General features: G+C 35.5%; 1 protein-coding gene across 8 annotated transcripts in view; it reads left to right on the forward strand.

Annotated features, from left to right (window-relative positions):
* Positions 1 to 25,846, forward strand: part of FMN2 (formin 2) — a 202,216-nt gene that overhangs the window by 48,164 nt on the left and 128,206 nt on the right. For all 8 annotated transcript variants that reach the window (XM_083831936.1, XM_083831934.1, XM_083831935.1 and 5 more), the window contains 2 exons: positions 8,590 to 8,756; positions 21,149 to 21,296. In XM_083831936.1, coding sequence (XP_083688062.1) covers positions 8,590 to 8,756; positions 21,149 to 21,296 — 315 coding nt within the window. The remainder of the gene's footprint in view (positions 1 to 8,589; positions 8,757 to 21,148; positions 21,297 to 25,846) is intronic.

Genomic DNA, 25,846 nt, shown 5'->3' on the forward strand with positions numbered 1-25,846 from the left:
CTTGAACACTTGAAGCTGCTGGTATTACATGCTTTTCTTTCTGCAGTGGGCCGCTTGTCCTAGTTGAGTGAATTGAAAACTCGGTGATACAACCATCTTCAAGCTCTTGTACACAATCCAGTACACAATCTTGTACACACACACACACACACACAAAAAGTACTTGCTTGAATTGCACAGGGGTTGGTACATTGTAGATCCAACTCAGAACAAATCAAGATTTTTCAAGAAAAAATTTTAACAGTCCAGAGGATGCTAAGAGAGGACAGTGTCAAGAAAGGTGGGGACTGAGAAGCCAAGAGACTCAGAACTTGATGCAAATAAAGTATAATGTTTACTGTGATACAGGATTGGCAGAAGTGGAAGTAATAATTTGTAGCTTTATTACAGTTGCTTACAAGTCTATGAATGTTATCAATCCATCAATAAATGTATTCCTTAGTAGAATTTAATAAATATATATTTCAGACTTTGAAATTACGTTGAACTGTGTGCAGGCAGTCATTAAAAACTGGAAGGAGGAGAACAGTGTTGATATTTGTCTTTTTCCTAGTTCTCTTAGAATTCTCTTTAAAGTCAAAAGCAGAAAGTCTATCTAAATTTAAGATGATTTTGGGGTTCAGTTCCTACCATCCCTGTGACCAGAGCCAGAAAGTCTAGATGGATATCAAGGGAAGAAAGAATACTCTTCTTAAGAACTTCCATGCGTCCCTGACTTTGGTAACATTCTAAATGCTAAAAGATATATTGATTTCTTTATATTTTTATATAGGTTTGTTATATTTATATTACCATTGCTTTTTTCCCCCTTGGAAACATGCAGATACTGGCTATTACACTGAGAATAAAAGTGAAATGAAATATATCTTAATGACAGTCACAGGAATTTGTACAATAACTCTAGACCTTGACAAGTTTTGTAATTATTAAATTATTAAGGTTTGAGTTTTCTGGAAACTAATTCATGATGCATTTTATTTTGCATTTATTTCTTTTGGAAGGATTTTCTGTAGTTGTTACAAAATCATGTTGTGTGTGCAGATCTGTTGCTTGTTGGTTTTCAACGTTTTGTTTAGCAAAGCTCACATTGTTTAAAGAAAGTATCTGTCAATGAAAATTCAGTCCCCCTTAAAAACAAAAACAAAACCCCTCACAGGATGAGAGATCTGGAACAATTTCCCAATCTAAGTCGGCAGAGGATTAGAAGCTCTGCAGTGAAAAAGTACAATAAATGAGTTCTCTAATCCCAGAATAGTGGGCATAATCTTTCAGATCAGGTTTCAGGAAAGCAAGACACTAAATTAATTTGTTATTTTTAATGCAAATATATATTTAATATGCATTTGTGCAGCTCTTGGGCTTATTATTTGAAGAGAGTAAGAAATGGCTAGATTACCAGTTTCCAGTTCGTTCATTCCCCAGGTTCACCGTGTACCTCTGAAAGCCTCTTCTTTCTCAGCAGTCACGTTGTACGTTGTATTTAGGCTGACTGCTACCCTTTAGCTGGAAAACTACTTCGAAATTTGACAATATTAAGAAATGAAAGGGAAGTATTAAATAAGTGTAATACTTTTAATCCTTGAAATATTAATTTTTATGTGTGAAATACTAGTCACTTTGTGCCTTGTGTATCCGAGACCTAGGAAGGTATATTAAAACAGGAGAAAGGGGCAAAAGCATCTCACTTCGTTTTCACCTAGGAAATTATTCAGCAAGATTTTACTTTGCAGTTTAGGGAAATATGATGACTAAAACTTGTATTGTGAGGTATTAAAATTACATGTAGTTCACTTACCAGCCACTGTGGAAGTCTTTGCAGTATATTTCTCTCTCAGACATGTTTGTCCTCTTCCAGCATTCAGGGAAACATTTGACACTGCACAGCGCTTTGTCAGATGATTTAGGCCTAAGTTATGACCTTGATGTTAGTGTATTTATAAAAAGAGACATAAAAAATTGGACAGAAAAAATGATTTTGAGAGAGAGGAGCAAAAGTTTCCTAGTTTTTGAATGCTGTAAAAATCAGCTTTTCTTTTTCCCTACTTTTCTTTAATATCTAGAGTTATGTTTGCAATTGTAATCTTTTGTGAATTTAAAAAACATAAGACTACAGTGGTCTTTTAATATTTTGTAAGACTAATAGAAAACATACACAAAATGGATATACACCATTTTGTCTCTCCCTTCTTCCTTTTCCTTTTTTCCTCTCCTAAGTCCCCAAAATAGAGCAAGGCCTATGGTACTTTTTGCTTCAAAGCTTATGAAAAAGCTTTGCTGTGTGAGCGTTTCTGATCTTGCTAAAGTGGGGGCGGGGAGGAGGAGTAAGCTGGGGAAAAAAATCAAACTGATTTGGGTTTTTGAAGATATAAGCAGTATGTGCATGAGTCACCCTTGACATGATTCTGAATAGGGCTTTCAGGATTTGTTACACTGAAGTCATTCACTTCTCCTTGGGAGAAATTAAAACGGAAAGCCTGTCGCCAGCCTGCATAGGTTAAGATTTGCTGATGCAGCTGCTCTGCTAATGGTGAAAGTGTGGCATAGCTGGTGAGAAAAGGGAATCGCATGAGACCGGCAGAAGGGGGAGCTTTTGGAATATAATGCAATTTGATTGTTAGGCTCGACTTGTGCTCACTGGCAGCTGTGCTCCCAGCCTTTTGCAAATGCAGCATAAGAATAAGAGCCACATCTTCAAAGATAAAAGTGAGGTTATAATAACACGCTCCTCAGAGAAAAATTGCAAGTTCTGTTTTGGTGTAGAGCCTCAGTGCAGACAGGGTTTTCTAGTATGTCTGCGACTATTTTGTTTGCTCTTAATGATTTTGTTGCACGCTGTTTGGTTTTCTAAGCAGACCAGATAGGAAGAAAGCTGTAAAGTGCATTCATTGAGTCAGGATCTGCCATGTCTCTCTATGGATCACACTGAAGGCACCTTCAGCATTCAATAGCTGTGTAGGCAGCCCAGTCTAAGGCAACCCCACATTTCAGAGTAGTGTGGATCCTTATTTTTTGGTGTCCGTTTGAGGAGGAAAAAAAGGTGTCCTGAAATATCAAGTAACTGTAATAGAAAGACCAAATATATTTTCTTCTAAACCAGGCATCGTCTCCCATCAGAAGTGATTCTCCATCAGGGTGACGGCAGACAAGGTGGTTCGGGTTATTGGTGCTGGCAGCAGCAGTTGCTGTCCTTTGTGTGGAGGTGTAAAGCATACACACGGACACCTCTCCAGGCAAGGAAGAACCTGCGCTTGTGGTGAGATGGCGCTGCCTGGGGTGGTTGTATGAAATCATTGTAGTCATTACATATCTGATATTTTATAGTATTTTATTTTTATTTGTAATAGTAATGTTTGTAGATTGACTTTAGATAGAGGGCAGACTTCCTTTCTTCCTTCACCACACAGTTGAGTAGATACGGTTGTAGTAAATCTGAAGTTGAAAATGAACACTTAGGAATTGCAAATATCTGCCTTTTTCAAAGAGGAATGGGAACCATACTGGACCTCATGAGTTTTCATTCTCTGATGAATAACTTATATGTTCCATAATTGTTGCCAAAGGTGTTTTAGATAAACAGTGTTAAGTCTCAGTAATAGAATGAAGGTCGTAGTGCTTCATCCTAAGAGGAATGAGAGGAAGCAGCAGTTGACATGGAGGTGGAGGAGAAAGGGAAAATGGAAGCTGAGCCAGAAGACCTCAGCTGAACCATGGCAGCAAAAGTTTCACAAAATATCCATAGGAAGCCAGAGTACCTGATTCCTCCAAGATTAATTTCATGTTCTCATTCTTTTCCTTAACTAATTGTGTAAACCTTTGTAAGATGGGAGGGGGGAAGGAGTCTTTTTGTCCCTTACTTCGATTTTATCTCTAAGCTCCTAAAAAATCACACTTCTGTTCTTTTTGTTTGATGAAGGGTCTTGGCAAGATTCTCAGAATATTGATTTGACCTGAGGCTGAAACTTTGCAGCAGTTCTTGTACCTAATTCAAAAAGCTGACAAAGAGCCATGTGACTTCCCCCCCACCCAACTAATACTTGAGGTAAAGGTTAAGAATGGGCTCCAGGAATATCATGACCAGGGATTTTAGGTGTAAAAAAAAAAAAAATTAAAATTGGAATTATTTAACCTTTTAGAAAAATGTCTGCTGAGAGATCTTTGCCCTTTAATATTTTCACGGCACGTGAAAGTAACCCAGAGAAATTTCTTTACCAGTGCATTTAAATCTCAGTAACAGAAATCAGCTAATTATTTGATAATCATGAAATCATTAATCATTTAGTTGTTCCATTTTTTTGTTGCCATCTGCACCTGTTGAGAACATGTTTAGATGTTTATATATTACCTCATGTAAATTATGAATATGAGGTGATTATTATTGTCTGAGGAAAAGGCTGGTTTTGTTGCATTCTATTTATAGGCTAAAGATGAAAAATCTTAGCTGAAAATATTGCTGTTGAAGTTGTCTGGAATTTAGCCTATGCTTTGAATATGGTTGTGACCTTTTTTTTTTGCTGTTTAAGGTATAGATTTGGGGATTAACACTGTGTAGTTGGTGTTTTCAATTTCACGTGTGTAGACGAAAAGTCATTTTAATTTGAATTAGTTCCAAATGTGTGTAGATAGGACACTGGCAAACCAGTTCTAGTTCCAAACAAAAGTGGTTAAATGCCTGCAAAGTCCATTGTTAAAGGAAATACTTTTTGCTATACCTCCACAAAAATCTTTATCTTCCGTGAATCAAAATCATGCATGAGACCTCTTCTGCTTCACAAGCATCTTTCATGGGGTTGCTCTGACACAAATGCAGGAGCATGTAGGGTCAGGTGGTGGCAAGGCATGGGAGCCCACCAGTCTCCATGGGCCACCGAGGACTATGGAGGTGGAATGCCTCTGCTGCAGTGACAACTATGGCTTTTGCCTGAAAGTAGTTGAAGGGAATACCAGCTTAACAAGGGAGGAACTACTTATTGGTAGGCAGTGGCTTTTATATGTCATCCTCCTATGTGAAGTAGCCTCAGCCCTCTCTGGAGCTGCTATAGTGCAGCAACTCCATCCATCCATACATCCACGAAGCAGCATGATGTGATGCTGCTTTGTGGAGAAAGAGTAACATTCTGAAATACTGAAGTGCTTTCTTTTGGTAGGGTTTGTTTCCTCACCACATTTTGAGGAAAAACATAGTCTTTTTAAAGCTTTGGCTGTTTTCTATGTTCGATGAGGGGTTCTGACACTTGTAATGACCATTCAATTTGATAACAAGCTGTAGTTGGGTAGAAAAAACAAAAAACACAACTTCAGTGGCTTAACCTTCCATTTTAATTATATTGATTATGAAGTGCTTTAAATTTATAACATAATGTTGATACAGGGTTTTTTTTCCCACAGCTGTTCACAGAGAAGCTATTTCTGTATGCACTGAAAATTAAATGTTTCAGCTTGCATTTGGTAAAATGTGTTAAAAGAATTAGCTAAATATATTTATTTAATTTCAAGTTCTGTCTCTGTCCTCAGGTCTCCACAACCATTGCAAGGAGCAGATAGTGTTACAACACAGCTTTATTAGAACATTATTACCTTTGTCTTAAAATAAATAAATATATCATTTTTATTCAATGTGTATTTGTTGCAAAGGACAGCTTAATTATACTGAAGTTATCCAGAATTAAATGGTTGATTCTTTTAGATTAAAAAGTGCTAGCTAATATCATTAAATAAGTTTCAATACTCTCCTTATTCCAATACTGATAATACACTGGAGAGAATGCTGCTCTGCATTACTTTTGTCATTCTGACCGTCTGCACCTGAAATGTACAAGAAATGAAGAGCATCAATGATATTTTTTACACCTGCTTACTCTATATTGTCTTAACACTAAACTATTTTTGAAAGACCTTGTTTTTGCCTATTAAAAGGCAACAGTTAATAACCACTATACAAATTAAACTGTGTAAATAGCAACTAAGATACTGAACAAAGAGCAAAGTATCTGATCTTGAGCAAGACTTCTAAGAAATTAGAGAAAGGATGGGTAGATTGAGGAAAAAAGGCTGAATTTCCTGTTTTGTAATTTTATGGATATTATTCTTTTTCGGTAGCTTAAAGCAGAAGGCAGGCAGGTATGTGTGTGGGGTGAGGGGGAGTATGCTGCTGTACATCCAGGAGAGCACTCTTTAAAAATGATAATCGTTTAAATGTTGAAACACCTGTAAAAATAAAGTCAGAAATTACAATGCTATACATGACTTTGGTATATTTAATATAACATAAAGAAATGCGTAGTGTTCTTGCATACTTTTTTTTGTGAGCAAAGGGCAATAACTCTGGCACATATATTTTATTATTTTATATATAATTTAAAATGCACAAAAGAAACAATTATATAACGTAAAGTACCAACTTTGCCATTCATCTTCATCAATTGTAGTCTCTGTTTTAACTAGACAACTTTCTGCATTGTTGGACTTTGATTTGCTTTGCTACAGAAATTGAAGCAGAAATGCTGCCTGTTAGTGCCCTTGTGTGACTGTGATGCCAGTCTTGGGGTCTTATTTTTTGTACAACTTGCTGATATAGCTAAATGTCACTATTTATATCTAGTAGAACTCATTTATTGCAGTAAAAGGGTAGTAGCTTTTTTAAAATCAAATTTACCCCTCTTTCTTGAATATGATTCTGCAGAAACAAAATGCTGTTTACATTTTTAGCAGCACCACTAAGCATTTGCAAGTACAGCTCCAAAGAATGATTACTGAAACAAATAACCAAAATGTCAGCAGGTAGCTCCCTATTTGTGCTTCATTTCCATGGTTTCATACTGTTGCCCCTTCATGTAGGAGGTTGCTGTGTATTGCCGCAAGTTTGTGTAAATTGATATTAAAAACTCAGTGCGTATCAGCTGGTAGGAAAACCTCTCTTCAATTAATTAAATTAATTAAAGGGGACTTTGAAGATTTAACATCTGTGCTGTCTTTAGATAAATAAATAGAGGGATATGTTGAATAAGTAATTCACCTTATAGGTGTGGAAACCAAGGAACGCACAAATTAATCAGCAAGTTGATCAGAACAGCAAAAGTTGTGTCTCTTCCAGACCTATCCCCTGGCTTAGTGTATTGTGTCTAATGAAGGGCTAGGAAACTTGGACTAATAATTCAGAATTATCAGATCTTTAGATATGGAGAGGAAAATCTTAGAAATAACTTCTAACATTTTATTGTATTGTTAATTTTAGGCTGTATTGCCGTGCGAAGTTAAAATAATGCAGAAACTTTGGGCTAAATGTCACTTACAATATCCTTTTCAAATCACATCCAGATGTTTTAAAATCATCTCTTTTTTTGTATGTTCAAAAAGGCCTGGGAAATTTTACATTTTGAATAAAGTCAACATTTGAAAAGAAATCTTAAATTTGTACATGAAAAGCAGTATTGTTGTTATTGGTTTAAATGACACTAAATTACTTTCTTAATGTAGTGTGTTTTTTTTCTGGAAAATAACTTTGGCTTCTAATGAGTGAGTGGAAAAAACAGACTATAGAAACTGATTTAGGTACAAATTGCATTCACAGCTAGTTCATACTAAACCATGAAATTAACTTTATTACTCCCTCTGCTTTTTCTATTCCAGTATGTCTATTTCATCTCTTTTTTTTTTTATATCCTGTAAATCTGAACTTTGGCATCTTCTGACATTTTAGAGCTTAATCAAGCAATTTAGTATTCTTACAATGTGGATTTTACTCCAGCCTGTGTATACAACTAATTCTTTTTAGTCTCTTTCTGGCGAACTTCACACAGTTTGAAGTTCTTTCAGACCTCTAGCATTGTCTTCTCTAATATGCCCTCCTTTCATGTTCTGGTCAGATAACAATGAAAACACTTTGATTGTGAAATCTGGCCCTGTAATAGGAATGGATCGCTCTTCTGACTCTTCAAGTTTTACTTCTCTGAAATCTGTGTTGCTGCTTGTGGCAATGCATCTTAGCTTGGAGCATTCTGCTGCTCTGGAGCTGTATTAAATGTCATTTTAAGCAGAGTAGTTATCAGCGTTTCTTTTTGATGTTGTTTTTGTTGATCTTCTATTGAGAGCTTCTACACAGAACTGGAGCACAATTTCTTAAAGACTATGATCACTCTGTGATTCAAAAAAACAAAGGCTCATTCCAAGAGCTGGGAGACTTGATTCTATAATAACTTTGTGTGACAGCCTCGGAAAAAGTTACTTCATTTCTTGGTAATATCTCATTTTTCCCATCAGGATAATTGTATAATATAAAGAAGAACTTGATGTTTCACTAGCAAATCGTGCTTTTTGTTCCCACTCCATGGTGCAGCCAGCCCAATGTATGTTTTCTTTAGTGTCCTAAGTAATCAGGCTACAATCAGTCCAAATGATTCTGTAAAACTATTTTGTATTTTTGTATTTATTGTCAGTTGCTTTTCTCCGTAATTCTTTTTTTTTCCACTTTATTTCACTTTCACTTTATTTCTAATATTTGTTGAGATTTTCAATAAGCATTATAAAGCCTTAAATCTTTGTATCCCATAGATAGCTACGAATTCTTATTGATGTATGTCATCACCTTGGCAGGACGAACTCTGCTGGAAAAGCTCTTCAGCCAGCAGGAAAATGCACCGCAAGAAGAAGCAGAAAAACTATGTTCTCGTATTATTGCAATGGGTCTCTTACTTCCATTCACTGATTGCTTCAGAGAGCCATGTAATCAGAGTGCCCAGCAAAGCACACCCACATTTGATGTAAGTACGGGAAAAGTTTTATTTTTTTCTGTTTTTCAAAGAGAGACAAGTGTGTCACAAATGTTTGCAGAACCCAAATGACACATCTGTGCTAGATAACTTTTATTTTCCTCTGAAAAACTTTTGATACAAAATCAAGCAGAGACAGTACAAATTTACTGGCATTCCAACTACATTGTTATCTGTGCCTTTGGGCTGTCTGGCCATAGTGCTGTTATTGGTGGCGTTTGCATACAGTTACAAAACTTTAGAAGAGATTGTGTTGTAGACATCGCCTAACATGCTGTTCCTTCTCCTTGGATAATGAATTCAACATCAGGATATGATTCTATTGTGCGATACCGTACAACCATTGAAGTTTTACAGTGAACTTATTTATGTGATCCTTGACACTAAAATTTTAGCTTTAACCATTCTTTGTACTGGTTTATGTGACTGAAGGCTTTTTTCATTAAATGACTTCAAAATAATGTACAAATGTTAACTAATCTACTTAATAGTTTACTGGTACACTTAAGATCATTTCTACTTTACATGTGGAAATGAAGCTTGCTTAGAAATAGTAAATGATTTGATATAAAAGAACTTCTTAACTTTTGAAATCTTTCTCATCTTTGCTGAAGAATAGCGTAATGCAGCTGGTAAAGGGAAAGTGTAGAATAAGTGTGTCTGGATAAATTCTTAAAACAAACAAGCTTTCCTAGATAACCTAGTTTTCCTACAAAATCACTCAGAAAACATTCAATCTTTGTGTGTGTGTTTTAAGGGTGTTTAAAGCATTTTCAAACTTTTTCTAAATTAATTGGAAAATATGAAAAATGGAGTATGGCTATAATACTGATGTTATTCAGGCACCTTAAAATTACTACCCATCTGAAAGTTTCCTCTTACATACTCCAATACATACTCAGTAAGGTTATAGGAAAAGACATGTTTCTTATTTTTCAGTTTGTTTAAACATTGTAGCAATGTTTTCAGTTCTCTTGGTTTTATCATATATTTTAATTAATCTCATCTCCTTTGGAGATTTTTTTTGTAAGTGTTGTATTCAAAAAGTTTCTCTTCACTTATAGATTTTTATTAAAGTAAAAATTTGGAAAGAAGCAGAAGCAGAACTGTTATACAATGCTTTATCTGAGAGAATTATTATAGTCATCTTTCATTGACCGTATTTAACAGGATGGACTGTCTGAAAAGAAACAGTAGTTTAGCCTCCAGCCATGTAAACACTGCATCAGTAGTTTAAGATGCTTCTGGCTTACCAGTGATCTCAATTTGAGTTGGGGTATTGGTAAGCCACAAATCCTCTGTTTTCTGTACAAGTGCCCTAAATAGATGATGTTCCTGTGAAACAATGTGAGAAGTTGCATAAAGCCTTATGCATGTGTATGCAACTAATAATCTATCCTTCTTCAAAGGAGCATATATGTGCCTTGAACACTATGATCCATATATGCATTTCACAGGACACAAATGTGAGATCTGCTACTGCTTAATTTGGGAATATGTTTCTTCTTCAGTGTTGGTAACCATAGTACAGGAACTCCAACCTGTTTATTCATTACAAGCCCTGTAAGGGTGAAGATTTTTAGAACCTGCAGTATAAACTCATAGCTGAGAATTTAACCTAGGAGAAGCCAAACTTTTATCTTGCTTCATAGAGTGAGTAAATAAAATATCTTACAGAAAATAAATGCCAAGTGTCATGTAAGAAAATGAAACAATTATTGTGGAAAAAATGTTCTCATGATGATGTTTATTACTTTTTTTTTAATGTAGATGTGACTCTTGTGTCCCCTCTTGCTTCTCTCTCAGTGTTCATAGTTTTCTTTTTCTGATTCTTTTTTTTGTCCATTTACCTTTTTAGAACAGGATTTTAATGTTGACCTAACTGTTGATTCCAAAGACAGAGGAGTTAGACTAGCCTTAAGCAGTATTTAAAGTTTTACCCATCTAGAATTAGGAGATATATCATCTTTGACTTTATTTCAAAATTGGGAGCACAGCCAGTCCCATATTCTTCCTTCATCTCTGAGTTCATCAGACGTGCCGCTTAACAGCTATTGCCTGTAGTTCCATGCTGGATCACCTCCAGTTTGGCTGGTGTCCTTTTCACTCAGCTGAAACTGCTGTCCTCAAAGCTCCTGTAACCCTGTCCTGGTCAGAGGCAGGTTTATCTGCCGCTTCACTGTCCTCCTTCCCTGCTGCATCCAGCTCTGGTGATTGCTTATTCCTTAAAGTTACTTGTGGCTGTTTTGATTTTTGTCTTAGTCTGGTTCTTATAAAGCTTCTTAGGTCACTCCTTCAGCATGTTTTTTTGCTGGATTGCCAACCTTTTTTTTTCCTCACTGAAATCCTTATTTGGACCTCTTCTTTTCTCCTTTTGTGACTGATCACATGCATTTCTGAGCTTTCACTTAGTATTTTTTTTTCATGTTGAATAAAATCCATGATTCCCCTTTTGCTTAAGTGTGGTCCCACAGTCTTTTTTTTTTTTTCTTCTAAAGTTAGGTTACAGTTTATGAAAATAATTCAGTAAGTTTTGTTCACTCTGTGATCTATTGCTTATGGCCTGAGATGAATATAAACAGATTATTTAAAAGTCCTTTTCTTTCACTCTGATCTCCTTTTCTGGATGTCCTCCAGTGAATTTAATTTAACATGGCTAATGCTGAACTCTCAGCTGGCTTGAAATGTTTGCAATTACACACTCTGATTATATTCTCATCTTCTTTATTACTCATGCCCGGTGGCCACCTTTAGTTCTCTCTGTCCTGCAAGTGTGTCCAAACCTCTGCCTGTGATGTCAGTAACACACCAAGATCTGTCTGTCTGTCTCTCAAGATATCATTCCAAGTTTTAGTGTGGACCCCATTAAATAAATATATATAACTTATTTTAATTTTCTCATTAGATCCTATTTTTTTTTCTCTTCTGCACTGCCTGACTGCAATTTTACAATTCATTAAGGGTAAAGGCAACTTTCACAACTCTTGCTTTCTTGCTTTTTTGGGTTAGTATTATAATGGCTTCTGGAAACCAGTTGAAAATTCTTAACACTTGTATTTCTGGTGTAGGTTATGCTTTATGAAAATGATGCTTACTTCTATTAGTTCTTGTTAAAAGTGCTTACTTTGTTAGTATATGTTAAAAGTGAAGGACCAAAGAATACCAAATGAAAACACAAATCTTCAGAGAATTAGCAGCTGTCATGAAATTTTTGCTGCGGAGGGTCTCTAATTTTCAGAAATTTATAACCTAGTCAGATTTTGGATGGATCTTAATGACGATTAGAAATAGCATGTCCCTGAAGTATCAGTGACCTTTTTGTCAAACTTTAAGTTATAGCCCAAAGGATAGAAGGTTGAGAACTCTTGTAAAAGCTTATGAGAAAACTTCCACGTTCTATCTAGACCCATTGTTATTTCCTAGGAAGCAGATTGTGGCAGATACTCAGAGTAAAAAATTAGCCTGAAAAATTTGAGCAAAGCTCTGAAAGTAACAGAAACACGTTGGGATTTTTAAAATGATTGCTGTTAAGCACCGGTGGAAGCTTTAACTATAGCTCTTCCTACCTACTCTTTTTATAATAATAAAGATTAAGTAAACGTGCAATGGCAGAATCATTCTCTAGAAATATGATTTTTCTCTGATAGTTTCTTCCCTCTTTGAGGGGCTGCTAGTTATTGGCTCACGGAAGTCATGATCTCTTACTTGTCAGCCTATCTTTAGTGCTGTCATTCTTCTGCTAGTATTTTATAAAATAAATTAAATTAAAAAATACCAAGCAAGTCAATAAACAACTTTATAGAAAGATTGGTTAAAGAAAGCCTATTCAAAGAGTGTTCTCCAAATAATTGCTTGCCTTTTAAATACATGTAGCCTGTTTCTTTCCTCATTTTAACAGTTGTGACTTGTTTGAAAGTGCTTCTAAAGTTTCAAATGAAAGTGACTGTGACTGAATGGTATGTCAGAAATTAATGCTTTGTGGGAAACTGTCAGTCCAAAATGATTGTGGTATGTTACTTAATAATCTTATGTAGTGCAGGTGTAGTCCTAAGCATGTTTTTTTCACATGGTACCTCATTATATTACCCTATTAGAGTAAAATCAACATAAGGTTGAGCTGTCTGAACAGTTCATCTTTCACAAGAATGTAATCACACAGGAGAGTTTTACAGGTAAGTTTTGCAGCCACCTGTTAAGAGGATCACAATTTTCAGTAAGCAGAGATCTTATCTCCTATTTAGCTATTCTTTAAAGGATATATCACAGGAGCTAGGAGAACCATCAGTAATGTCAATAAAAATATACACGTTTGCATTAGAAGTAAAACTGTTTAGACAACAATAAAAGCTGACATTTTCCTATCAATGTAAGGCAACTTTTCTTTGTTTAACTCTTATGAAGAAATATTTACTGTACTTCATGTTTGTCTGCATTTTATCCGGAAGCTGAAATTTCTAAAGACTGTAGGTGTCTAGTCCCTACTTGAGAATTCTGATTCCAGACTTTCCAGTTCATACTGTGCAGTCTTAAGCTATGGGCACTTTTTTCCCTACATAGCAGATTTATGCCTTTTTTTTTTTGTGGTAAACTTTCCAAGTAGTTTAGTTTTAAAGCACTCCAATTCTCAGTGGAAAAAAATAAAATAATTTTGTGATAGAGGATTTCTATTACCATTTTGTAAGAGCTTTGGAAAGAAAATTAGTCATAGCTTTGTATCCATAGTGTAATTCTTATTTGGGGAACTTTGTCTCTATTGTATGTTAGCAATATAATGTTGCAACAGGTACTGTTTTCATGTGATATGAACCAGCAATGTCTTCTGTTTTTTCAAGACATTTCTGCCCTCACACTGTAAGCTTTGATCTTTGTTTATTTCAGGTGTCATTTTGATTAGTCTAGCCCTCTTTACATCCTTTTGGTGCTTTGTTGAATGCTGTTGTGTGTTTTGAATACTTCTTTTAATGCCATCTTGATTTAGAAATTATTTAACCATATTCTATAATAGAAGAGCTAAACAGACGTTTTCAGGCGGGTGTCTTTCTTTACTGTTATGTTGTGGTTTATAGGTATGTTTGACAATTTGGAAGAGGGACTGCCCCTTGTGTGACTTGCGGGTGTGATGTCTGACTAGGTTGCCATCTATTTCTGAATAAACTCTCTGTTCCACAGGGAAGCAGAGAGCCAAATGGCATAAATGGAAAATGCTATTAAAATGTTTGTTTTCCTCTTATCTCCACCACCTGTGGTGTTACAGATGCTTTTTCAAGGAAATAAAGACACTTTTCTTTCTGCTGAGTAGTAGCAGATGTTGGGACTTTGCAGGTCAGCTGGAAGAGGGCTTAGTGACATGGAGCCTTTTCTTAATGTTTTTACTAACACTGTTTACACCAGTCTGAAAATTAGTAGTTGAGCAGATTACAGGCAAACTCCTTTCTCAGAATTCAGAGAGCCAAAACACCAGTGATCAGTTTCCAAGGAGCAACTGTCACAAGAATCGACTTCAGCAAGGAGAACTTCTCTTCCACACAAAATTGGCACCAAAGCAGCATTTCTTCAAGCATACTTAAAATGCTTCAGGAATTAAATGTATAAGATTAGATGTAGTCCTATCTTATGATATTTGTCATAGCAGTGTATTGGGGGTCAGTAGTGAATAAGGCTTTTAAGTAAACAAGGCAAAATTGTAGAATAGTGCAGAGAAAATACTTTGTGAATCAGTTGCCTTAATCTGTTTGTCATGTAGTTACCATGGCAGTTGAGTTTGGCTGAATTAAACCCCTCATGTCTCCTCTTCCATTTCCATTGCCCAACCACACTTTGTGATGCTTTTTCTTTTGTGGTAAGCAACTCTGAATGTTCCTAAGAGTAGTAAAATGAAAACAGTTGGATGTTCACTGGGCTGAAGTATTCCTATTATGCTGCTTCCTTGCTTCCTTTTTTAAATTTTAATTGCATATTTATTTTATAGTTGTTACATCTGGTCTCATAGACTTTTTTCTTTTTTTGTCCTTTCTATGTTTCAGTTACTTGTGGTGATGCTACCATATCCACTAACAATGGTGGTATTTTATATGTAGGATGTTGCTAGGTGGTTGGGGTTTTTTGCTCATTTTTTTTTTCCTCTTTCCTTCTCTGGCAAAGAGCTTTGCTTACATGCTTGTTATTTTGAAAAGGTGCTTCAAGTGGCACGTGCTGGATATTAAGCTTACGCCACCCATTTAAAATTTTCAGAATCATTGTGTGTAAGATGACGGTGATGGTCAACCTGTCACCTCCAGAGATGTTTATATTTTTTGACTTTCTGTACAGTAGTTTACTTAAGAGATGGAGTGATGTCCACCATTTCTAGCTTGGAGTTGTGAATACAGTGACAGCTGAATTTGTGCATTTTGCATGTCATTTCAAGAGGAAGTTTTTAAAGCAGTAGTAATTACCTTTTCAAATAGAATTGAGGTGAAAGGAAGTTTACAATGAAACAGCTTCCTTTGGAAAATTAAAATACGTCAGAATCCAAACTTACTGCAGAACAGTGTTGGTGTAGGTGAAACTAACTACTGATGGAGAAGCTTCTTGCCTAAGCTTACAATTTCTGAAGAAAGTGAATGAGGTAGTATATACTGTTAGATGGTTTAAGCTGATAATCTAGAGGTCCTGGGATGTGTGGTCTTCCACACAGAAGTTTGAATCCCATGGGTAAAGAGATTAGATCTTTGGGTTCTTCTATTTCATTGTGCACTGTTAGTCACTGTTCCCTCTGAAAACCGTTTTCTCTTCCAAGGAAAACGGGAGAATCAGTTAAGTTCACCAGCTCAACGTTTTCAGCTATATTAAATCCAGAAGTTATTGGGGAACAGGAAGACTGAGACAATAACTCTGGAACTGGATAAGAATAGATGTGGAAATGTGAAACTTAGGTTTCTGATTTTCTTTCCTATGACAGCTGTAACTGCTGGTCTATGTTTGCCCTATTGGCCTCCGTCATCCCCTGGACACAATACTGAAACATAGGTGAAGTTTGATGGTATCAGAGAAGTTTCTTTTCTTTTGTTGGAGAGGAGTCATTTCTGAGTTATCATGGGAAAGAAGTGTTTCATGACCAGGAAATTGAGAGGTATTTTTAAGTGCATTATTGAGGCACCTCGGTTTTCTAAAAAGAAAAAAGTATAATGCTTAGTCATCAAATTTAGTTTATGAAGTTACAATGCTACTTCAGGGATATGTTAGAGTATTCTGACTGATTTGGTGTTTTTTCAGCCTTGTAAGGCATTTGTGCTCACCAGTGCAGCCAAAGGTAGCAGAAACTGAGAGCCATGTTTAATACTGCTCTGTATCTGGCAACGGTCAGCTAGAGCCTTGCTACAGAACCTCTCCCCAAAAAGTAAACTACTTTTCCCATTCTTAATAGTATTGATTTCCTTATTTTAAAAGCTGCTAAAAATAAAGCAGTCTCCTGCTGATAAGAGAATTTTGAGGTAGGCTGACTCTAATTTCTCAAACTAAAACCTTGCCTGTCCAATTAACTACTTACATGCAGTGGGAACATGCAATTTGCTTTCTTTCATTTTAGAATTTATATACTTAGTATATTGGAATGATTAAATTTTTTCCATGCAGGAAATTTAATTCCATCTGCATGAACCACTGTAGTACAGTCTAAATTACACACATTGGTGCACATCTGTGGAACAAGCTCCTTGGAGTTCTTAGCCTGGAAAACACCTTCCAGGTCATGGACTCTGCCCCCCCACCCCACCCCGACATTATCTCAAGTCTCATAAAATTTAATTCTTCTATAAGTTTATCTAGTTCCACCTCAAATGCAGCTATGCTTTTTCCCCTCCCCACTCTCCTAGCTCTTCCTATAAGAAGGACATTCAGATACAGATTGATTTAATTAGTGGGAACCTTCTAGTAACTATCACCCTGTGTTTACTCCTGGCCCATTTATACCGGCCTGCTGACATGCCAATCATTTTTGTCCTCCCCTCTTTAGGATAACTGTGAATGTTTGGGGTTCTAGTGAAAAATTGCGTAAGTTTTTTATTTGAAATGAAATGGTGTGAGAGATAGGGCCTGGTTCCATTATGGACTAACACGGGAGCCACGAGGGAAGTTAGTACCAATTCACTCTAGTATAAGAAAGGTTGGAGGTACTGTTAATGTGTTTCTGCCATCTGCTGCTTTTCTGAGCTGAAGTGCAGATGCTATTCCTGGTAGCAGTATGCCTTTGAAACTGCCCTGCCTTTTCCCATCTCACCATGTATGATCTGACTTTCAAGTATTTTTCTTTTTTTTTCTTGAGAATTTTCAAAATACCTCTGATCAGATTTTTTTTTTCAAATTGCAAATTTATGCTTTTGCAACCTGTTTGGATAGCATTGTATTTGTTTTTTGCTGTTTCATATCCAGTTTTTGTACCTCTCAACCATTTCTCACAATGGCTATTTTTGTCCATCGAACTGGAAGAAGATACAGTTGATTTAAAAACCAAGGTGGCATTGAACAGAAGGTTGTATAATCTGCACATCTACAGGAGCAATACTGCTGCCAGAAGCATGGATACAAGTTTGTGCATTGTATTCCTACAGTGGTATATGTGATAATTTCTAATTCAGTCTTTGGCACAGGAAGAAAACCTGGTCTCTTAGTGTGAAAAATTGGTGTGGTCCCTTCCCTGAAAGCTCAAGCACCACCACTGTGCTTTCTGATATTTGCTGTAGGTCTTCTCTTCTGGGTCCACCAGCGTCTTTCTTCATATCATTTATGAGAGGCCCTTACTTTCAGTAGCTCACAGCATTGGCTTCTGTCTTTAAAGATTAGTAGGAGAGTAAGCATATCTTTAGCTCATACTGTGAAGGAAAGTAATTAATATTTAATATCTTTTGTACCTCAAATGTAGTGTTATGGTACCCGAGGATTAAAGAAAAAGCCATATTTTGTGCCTGGTGACATCTGGCTGGGAAGAGAGTGAGTTAAACTACAGACCTGATGGTGTGCATTTCTGTTTTCAACACTAGTGTCTATAAGTGGTAAAATGTCTATTGATTGTGTATCATCAGATCCTGCAGGCAAATTGCCTCGCCCATGTGCAAACGCTCTGCAGTTTTAAGAACCAGTGGAAAGTGCTGTGTAAGGTTATGTGGAAACAAGAACTCTCTTCTTGATATCACATTTAGTACATTGGACTCAGACAGCTTTAAGATTTCAATGTCTGCCCAGAAATTAGTCCAAATAAATAAGATTGGGATCGCTTAGTAGAGGGATTATTATTATTTTTCATCCCAAAGCGGTGCTTTATCCTAGATAGCGGAGTCTGAACAAGATGAAGTGGAAATTCCAGATGCATTCAAAGCTTGATTACGGTAAGAGAATTCATTAGCTGTACTTATAATGATATCTAGTAAAAACTGCTTCTAAAATGAAAATGCCAAAGGAAAAAAAGTTGGAGGTGGAAGTTCATGGATCCTTGTAGTAAAAAAAAGATTAATGGCAAAAGCAAATCTGTCCGATTTTTATTTGGATTTTTTTATTTATTTTGCTTGAATAGGCTATATGCAGCTAATTCTATTATGTTAAAGGACTTTCTCAAAATGTTCTAATAATCATGCAAATTTATGGCATTATCAGTTTTGGAGAAGGAGAAACATGATGGGTCATTATATTAACTGCCAAGGAACTAAAGACAAAAGGCAAAGAAATTTTGGACAGTGTCTTGAACATTAGGACATTCAAATGATCCATCTCTTGAAGGACATGGAAGTGGAGACAGGGTTAATCTTTTCCCATTTTAAGTGCAGTTTATCGACTATCAACTCCAAGTCTAGACCTTCAGACTGCCTTTCTGTCATGAGGGATTTTCATATATGAAATTCTGTTTATAAGTTTGCAAGTAATCAGATCTTAGCTATGTTAAACACTTTGTTTATATGTTGAACACTGATGCATTTTGTCTGTAACACATGTCCATTCAAGGCATTTTTGCAAGTTTAGATTTTCCTCTGTAAATGTCTGTTATGTTACAGTTCTACTTCCTGTCCTTCTCTGTGTCAAACAGAAAATGAAAAAAAAAATATCCCAAACTGTAAAAATAACAAAACAAGAAATGATTTTCTATACTCACAAATATCCCATGCCAGTTTAGGGGAGTCTGTGATGGAGTTGTGTGATGTCTTAACTGTTCATAGTTCATATGTCATAAATTTTATCAGCAGAAACATAGGTACTTCATGTTTTATCACCTTGCTAATGCATCCCATCTGTACCATAGTTCTGAGACATACCATGATTTTTAACACACCTTAATTCAAGTGGACTAATCGTACTTCAAAACTTATTGGTTGAATGATTATGCTATATTTTTCAAGAACTGGCATGCTGAAATATGTTTAGGAGTAGTTTAATTGTCTTCCTCATTTATATTATGTCAATATCATCTACAGTCTGTTATTTTCTGTTTTATAGCTCTGTAACCCTACAAGTAATCCCCATTGAAAGTTGACTATGCTTACCCAAGTAGCCCTCTGCAGAGGCTGTTCTCTGTGTTCCTTGGACTGTGTATGGCCTACAACTCTGAGCAATGTAATGGGCGAAAATATTTTGTTCTGGTTTGTTGCTGAATTTTTTACTCTTTTTGAGATTTGGATAGTGCAGAAAAAAAAAAAAGATAAATGGCAATATTTAGTACCTTTTCCTCTTCTTTACACAGTGTCTACTGGTAAGATCTCTCTGCCCCTGCCCCTTCCCCCCCCACTCCCACTGTACTGGAAATTAGTCCGAAGCTGAAAAATGCTCAAAAAGCAAATATTTACATTAATTAGATGAATGGTAAGTAATAAGTTACTGAAAACTTCATTAATCCTGCCTGTTTAGGTATTCAAATGAAGCAGGATAGCCAGTAAGGAAAGGATAGTCTTTTCAAGGAACACAGAATTCATGGCTAAGTAAACAACCTGATGTGGTTTTGTATTAGGCTTTTTATTCATTTCCTTTTATTGAAGGTCTGTTCATGTGTCTGGATTTTTACCATGTTTTTAATACTGGAAAGATATAATTAGCTTCCTTTCACCCTATTTGCGGCACAGTCTATAAACCAGATCATTTTCCTTTATAACCAGCATTTGCTTGTTCTAAGGAAGTTGTCCTCAACAGAATAAGGTCTTACCACTCTTATCACAACTTATGTTTAGGCAAGTAGAAACTTAGTCACATGAAGTAGATATTATCCCCAGAAGTGTTAAATGGGTTTTGTTATTTCCCCTGAATGTTTTCAATACTTGTTTAGGATCTGTGTAAAAGAGAAACAATCAAAAGTTTTAAATCTTAAAAATGAAGAATGCAGCAAAACAAATATGTTACCAATATTTTACTTAGACAAAAGTGTGAATGAGGGATCATAAATGTGATCTTTGTAAGAAGATAGTACTGCATGTTATAACTGTGTGTTTATCCTGTGACTTGATTTTTTCAGTTTTGTACTACAGTATTTTGCATATCTCCAGGCCAAATACTAGGACGTTCATGATCTTGCTGTGAATGTTTTTTGTAGAGTTTTACAGTATTAAAAAGGTTTAATCACAATGTGAGCATATTGGTGTGTATACTGAGAGTTGCAACAAAAACTGTTTGAACTGTGGTCAGCTAAACTTCTGGTTTAAAGCATAAGTAACTGTTTGCTGTGCCTTTCATCGGATAGTCTGGATGTCTCCTACTTTTACTAAGCAGGTTAAATTCAAAGCTATTGAAAAACAAAGATATTTTGATCTGATCCTAGAGGATTGAGAATACTTTAATTTTCTTTTTTTTCCCAAAAAAAGCCATCTCACCTTTTTAGCTGTCTCTCTATGAATATGGAAATGTAAATGACAAAAACTAATCAGCAGAGTTGTAAAGAATAAATATCTCAGTTCAATTTATGTTGAAATGTTCCTAGGAATATTCCTGCTTCTTTTCTTGGTTTGCACATTTAATATAAAACATAGAGTATGGACTGAAATATATTTTTTCTCTTTAAACTGTGAACTAGTCCTATGTAAAATAGTACAGTTGTGATGGACAGAAACTTATCTCTCTGAAGAAAGGAGAGGTGTCAGAGTTCTTCACATGCTCAAGAAATGCTGAACTGTATTCTAGCCTCTCATTGTGCTGCAGATAAGTAAAAGTTTAGTTTTTTTATTGTTAGAGAACATTTCAAAATCAGAACATTCAGTTCTTTTAATGCAGGTTTATGCTAAGTCTTTGTAAAATTAAGAGTATATAAAGAAGCCTGCCTTGATATAGGGGTGGATAATGAACTATTTGTGTTGGAAACAAAGGCTTTGATATTTTGAAAATGTCTTCATATATGAACCTAACTTTTTTTTTCTCCCTCTGTTTTATAACCATAGCAAGACCAGCTCTATACTTGGGCTGCAGTTAGCCAACCCACGCATTCATCAGATTACGTTGAAGGAAGCTTTCCAAGGAGAATTCCATCTGTGTGGCCCCCACCCAAACCACCAGATGAAGAAAAAGGACTCAAAATTACGGAAACAGGTATATTCTTGGACGCAGACAAGATATATGTATGGCATGGGGAGTGAGCTGCTGCCTTTTAGAATCCAAGATATGACCTTAATATCTTAACTTGTAAGATATACCTGATTCTAAAGATCTTGGATTAGCATCAGAAATACTGTTAGCTAGTATGAATCTAATAAAAAATATCCAGCAAAAATATATGCCTTTTGTTAACAATCAAGATGTGCACCTGGCATCTGCTGACTGATGGATTTTACCAGGTATTTTGACCGTTGTTCTTTTCCAGTTTTATATTCCTTCAGAGTCATGAAATATATGGGTACTTTTCTATTCTTAAAAATATGGAAAACTTCAGAAGCCCACTGGTGTTATATTGAAAGTTATTAGAGTGGTGTAAGTTATTCCTTCGTGGATTCAGCTGTCCCCTGCTGACAGAGAGGTAGGAGTAGTGTGTCTGAAAAATAAACTGAGGTCTTGTTTAAAAAGTCAGTTTATCTTAAATATTCATGAGGTTATTCTACCAGCCAAATTCTGAAATGTTCAGCATACTCGAAAAGCTTTTGTCCAGCTGAGACTTGAACAAAATGAGAAACCCTCTTGTAGCTTACTAAAAAATTTAGAAGAGAATTTCAAACCTGTTTTCTGTTAGTAGTGTTGATTGGCAAATACCGCAGGTTGTTAAAGGCTTAGTTTTGCATCAGTATTCAATGACTCTCATCACTTTCAATCTCCCATGACCTCCATGGAGAGCCACTGGGTATTTTCAATTTTTCTATTTCCCACCACTCCTTTTTTCATTGTTTAAATTTGAAGAATTAAGTCATTATTTCAACAGATCTCTTTATTGTGCTTGTAGCCTTTGGGTGGAGTTAATTTCAGATTTCCTTCTCTTTGGGACTTCTCTACAACTTCCTCTGGAACACAAGCAAAGTGTTCCTTTCATGGACATAACTTGTAATGGCAACAGTTCTCTTTTGCTGGTATCACTTATTCCAGTGCTCACAACCAAAATAAGTGGTGCCAACAAAAATGCAACATTGCTATATTATTCTGTTTATGCAGTGGCTTTGTGGTCAAGGAAAAATTTCTGCATATCACTGATGCAATTCAGAGTGTGGAACACTCCATTACTGCAATAATACTACTATATACACTATATAATACACACTATATATATAATACACTACTGCATGATACTACTAATATATATATAACACACTATTGCAATAGTCCAGTTTTTGACTAACGATCTACTATTTTATGTAGTATTAAATGAGTGTGGCCCTATGTAGTAACTGAATTCATTGCCAGGTGCTCTAAGAAAGGTTGTGTTTCTTGGAGATTTAGCTAATGGATGTGTGATCAGGGTTTCTATAAACAGGCATGTCACTTGAAAGACAAAAGAGAAAATGTATTTTTTTTTTCATTATATTACTTTGAGGTTTTATCATGACAGCAAGTAAACAACAAGTTTGTTGTTTCTAATGTCTAGATGAGCATAGATTTAATGTTTTGAAATGCATTTTTAAACTTTTTTTTACTATTTTTACTTTACTGAAGTACTATTTGGAAGAGTACTTCAATCACAAGGAATACTTAAATCTATTCATTTTATACACTGCTTGTTTCCATCCAATCTTGTTCTATTTAATATTATTCCTACTACATGTACATAATGTCTATAGTATTTGTCTGTTCCTTAGTTATGGCCCTCTCAAAAACTGCAAACACTAAGAAAATTGAATTAGAAGAAAAAGGGAAAATTGTGTATTTTACCATTTCTAAATGGAACATAAATAGTTCTCAAAATTTACTTGAGGTTTTGACTTCTAAAAAATATTACTGAAATTTTATTTGTTGGTGTGAATTTGCAGTGTAGAAAAGGAAAAATAAAATTGTTCTGAATACAATTCAGGCAGATAAATAATTTAACATTTTGTTTGCGTGCTTGCCATGTGGAAGAACCTAGAGGTGAGTGATATTTCACGTGAATACTAAAGGATCCACATCTTCCTCATGATTTGTAATTAAATTGCTTTATGCATAGGTGCCCTTTGAAACATGGAGAGGGCAAGAATTATTTAAGGATTTAAATTAATGTATGCAGAGTAGCTATATTTTATGATATGTATTGTTTTTGCTGTATGGTTAAACATGTACAATATTAACACTAGAGATACCAGTTTATAAGCAAAAACTTGCATTTTAGACCAAAGTATTTATCCAGAGAGGAATGTAGCAGGATATTTTTATATATAGTCTTTATTGCTGTCATCAGCATGACAGCAATACCAGGTCTTCAAATTTTAAGTAGGGCAAGAGGAAATTCTGCAGGGTGCTAGGTAATTTGTTCCTAAACAAGCAAAGTATCCCTGTTTCATATAGTATATATTAAATAGCTTTGCTGTGCTGTATCCTATGGAGCATTGTTAGGTGCAAGAAGAAGGCTATTAGAGTGATCAGTTTTTTTTTTTTTTTTTTAATATATTAAAACATACAGTTTAGAAATATCTAACATAACTTTGGGTTCAGTTAGCAAATACTTTTACCAAAAATATTGTTCTGGATTCAGAGAAGTTTTCGGACAAAATCTGTCGATATCATGAATGAAATGTAGTGGTATGTAAACTGCTAATTTTCTATCTGATGATTCAAAGCCTGTTTTCCTGGGTTTGCAAATCTGTTGAGGTATGGTTAGCCAAAGAAGTTCTCTTCTTCCAAATAATTTGTAAAACAAGTATCTGACAGTTGCTTATTTTGAAAATGTTACAGCTTCCTTCCTTCAGAGGAGACAATTCTTTGGTTTTAGTAGCCCTGAGAGTTGAGTGACCAATTTGTTGGTATCATCCTAAATTTGCTTCAGTAAATGGAGTTATGTAAAAGTCAGCAACAAGGCGATTTATCCATAATCAAAACATGGCAAAGTCAGACATGATGGGTTATTTCTAGTTAATGACTGCCTATCCTCATCCAGCCTTTTATAATTGGGAAAATTCTGCCAGATAAGACTTTTGAAATGTAGTTTTAGTAAATAAAAAGGATAAATAAATAAGTTGAGGATTGTTAGTATTCAAGCGGTAGCCTTGCAGATTATCTGCCTCTGGCAATGACACTTCCTGCTTACACACCTCACTTCCCAACAGACGGGATTGTCAGAAAGCTGTGAGGAGGCCAAATGTATAGGAATTAGGAATGTGGAGTTTTTTGATCAAAACTGTTCCCATGTTCCTGCAAATAGTCATCAGATTTGCCTGCTATTTAGTGGTACCCTAAGAAGGATGCATGAGACGTTCTCTGGGAAGGTATAAGAAATTTCTATTTTTGTGATGTGTACAAAAGTAGACTATGACTAATTGGAGGCATAATCCACATAATTAGCAGCAGCTATTAAGCTGGTTAGAGAACTTTTCACTGTGTAGCTGCTGTTGTCCCCCTCCCCCCTCCCCTTTACTAATTATATCCTATAAAACAAGGAAACTGAAGAACAGTTAGGGTAGGGTTTTTTAAACCTGCAGAAAGCATAGGGTAAAAAATGTATCTTAAATCACAGCCCTCTGTCTTAACTACAAGACACTCTCTCTTCCACAAATACATTAAAAAGATATCTTTGTTATTCTTTGCAATAACTTATCAAAAACTTGAGAATCCTGAATGTGTATTGGGTTGTTACATGCTTGTTTCATTTTCAGCACAAAATTTGTGATTTCTTTTATTCAGTAGGTAATCAAAATGCATCACTGCACAAGCAAAGCACAGATATGCAGCACATGCTTCTCACTGAAATAAATATTTGCACAATCAAGGTTTTAATGTAACTTTTTATAGTTAGGTTTAGTTACATTTTTATTAAAACTGAGATTTCAAACACTAATATTGTTAGATAAAACCTAGATAAAAATTATTCTAAACTAAGAAATGAAATTCAGTTTGGGGGAGTTTTATGCCTTGATGCCTTTTTCCAGGGAGGGGGGGGAGGAAGCACAGATAAAAGTTTTTAGTCCCACATTTTATTTTTCATTGCTTGGAGATCTGTGGTTCTGTTTAAAACCATAACTGTGCAAGTATACTGTCTAAAGAGGGTAATTAAATGGAGGAATTCTTAGATATTTATTAAGATTCTCTTGAGTTATTCTGAAGTAGAAAATAATTGAAAAAGGTACTATTGGAATGAAGTACTGCTGTCTTTCAATGTAAATGAGTATTGTGGTCAAAATTCTGGAAGTCAAATTAATGCTGTTAATGCAGTTTCTTTACACAAATGAGAGGATCATAGACTCAAAAGGTGAAGAGTTAGTTTTATATCCTCAGCTTGAATGCCCCCAGTTCTGGGAAGCTATGACTGTACAGTTTCACAATAAGTGTACAGTCCCAAACTATCTTCATACTGCTAAGATGCCAGAGAGGGGGAATAATATCATTGGGATGAAATTGAGATTTCTCAAAAGGTATTTAGTCTAGTAAGGTCAATTGTCTTTCAAACACTTTTAAAATATGACTTTAGATCTATATCATTGTCTGTCTCCTAGTGGCCATCTCAAATTTTATAGTAGAACAAAGGAGGGCCT

The sequence above is a fragment of the Anser anser genome (assembly GCF_964211835.1).
Source record: "Anser anser genome assembly, chromosome: 3".
Classification (NCBI taxonomy): domain Eukaryota; kingdom Metazoa; phylum Chordata; class Aves; order Anseriformes; family Anatidae; genus Anser; species Anser anser.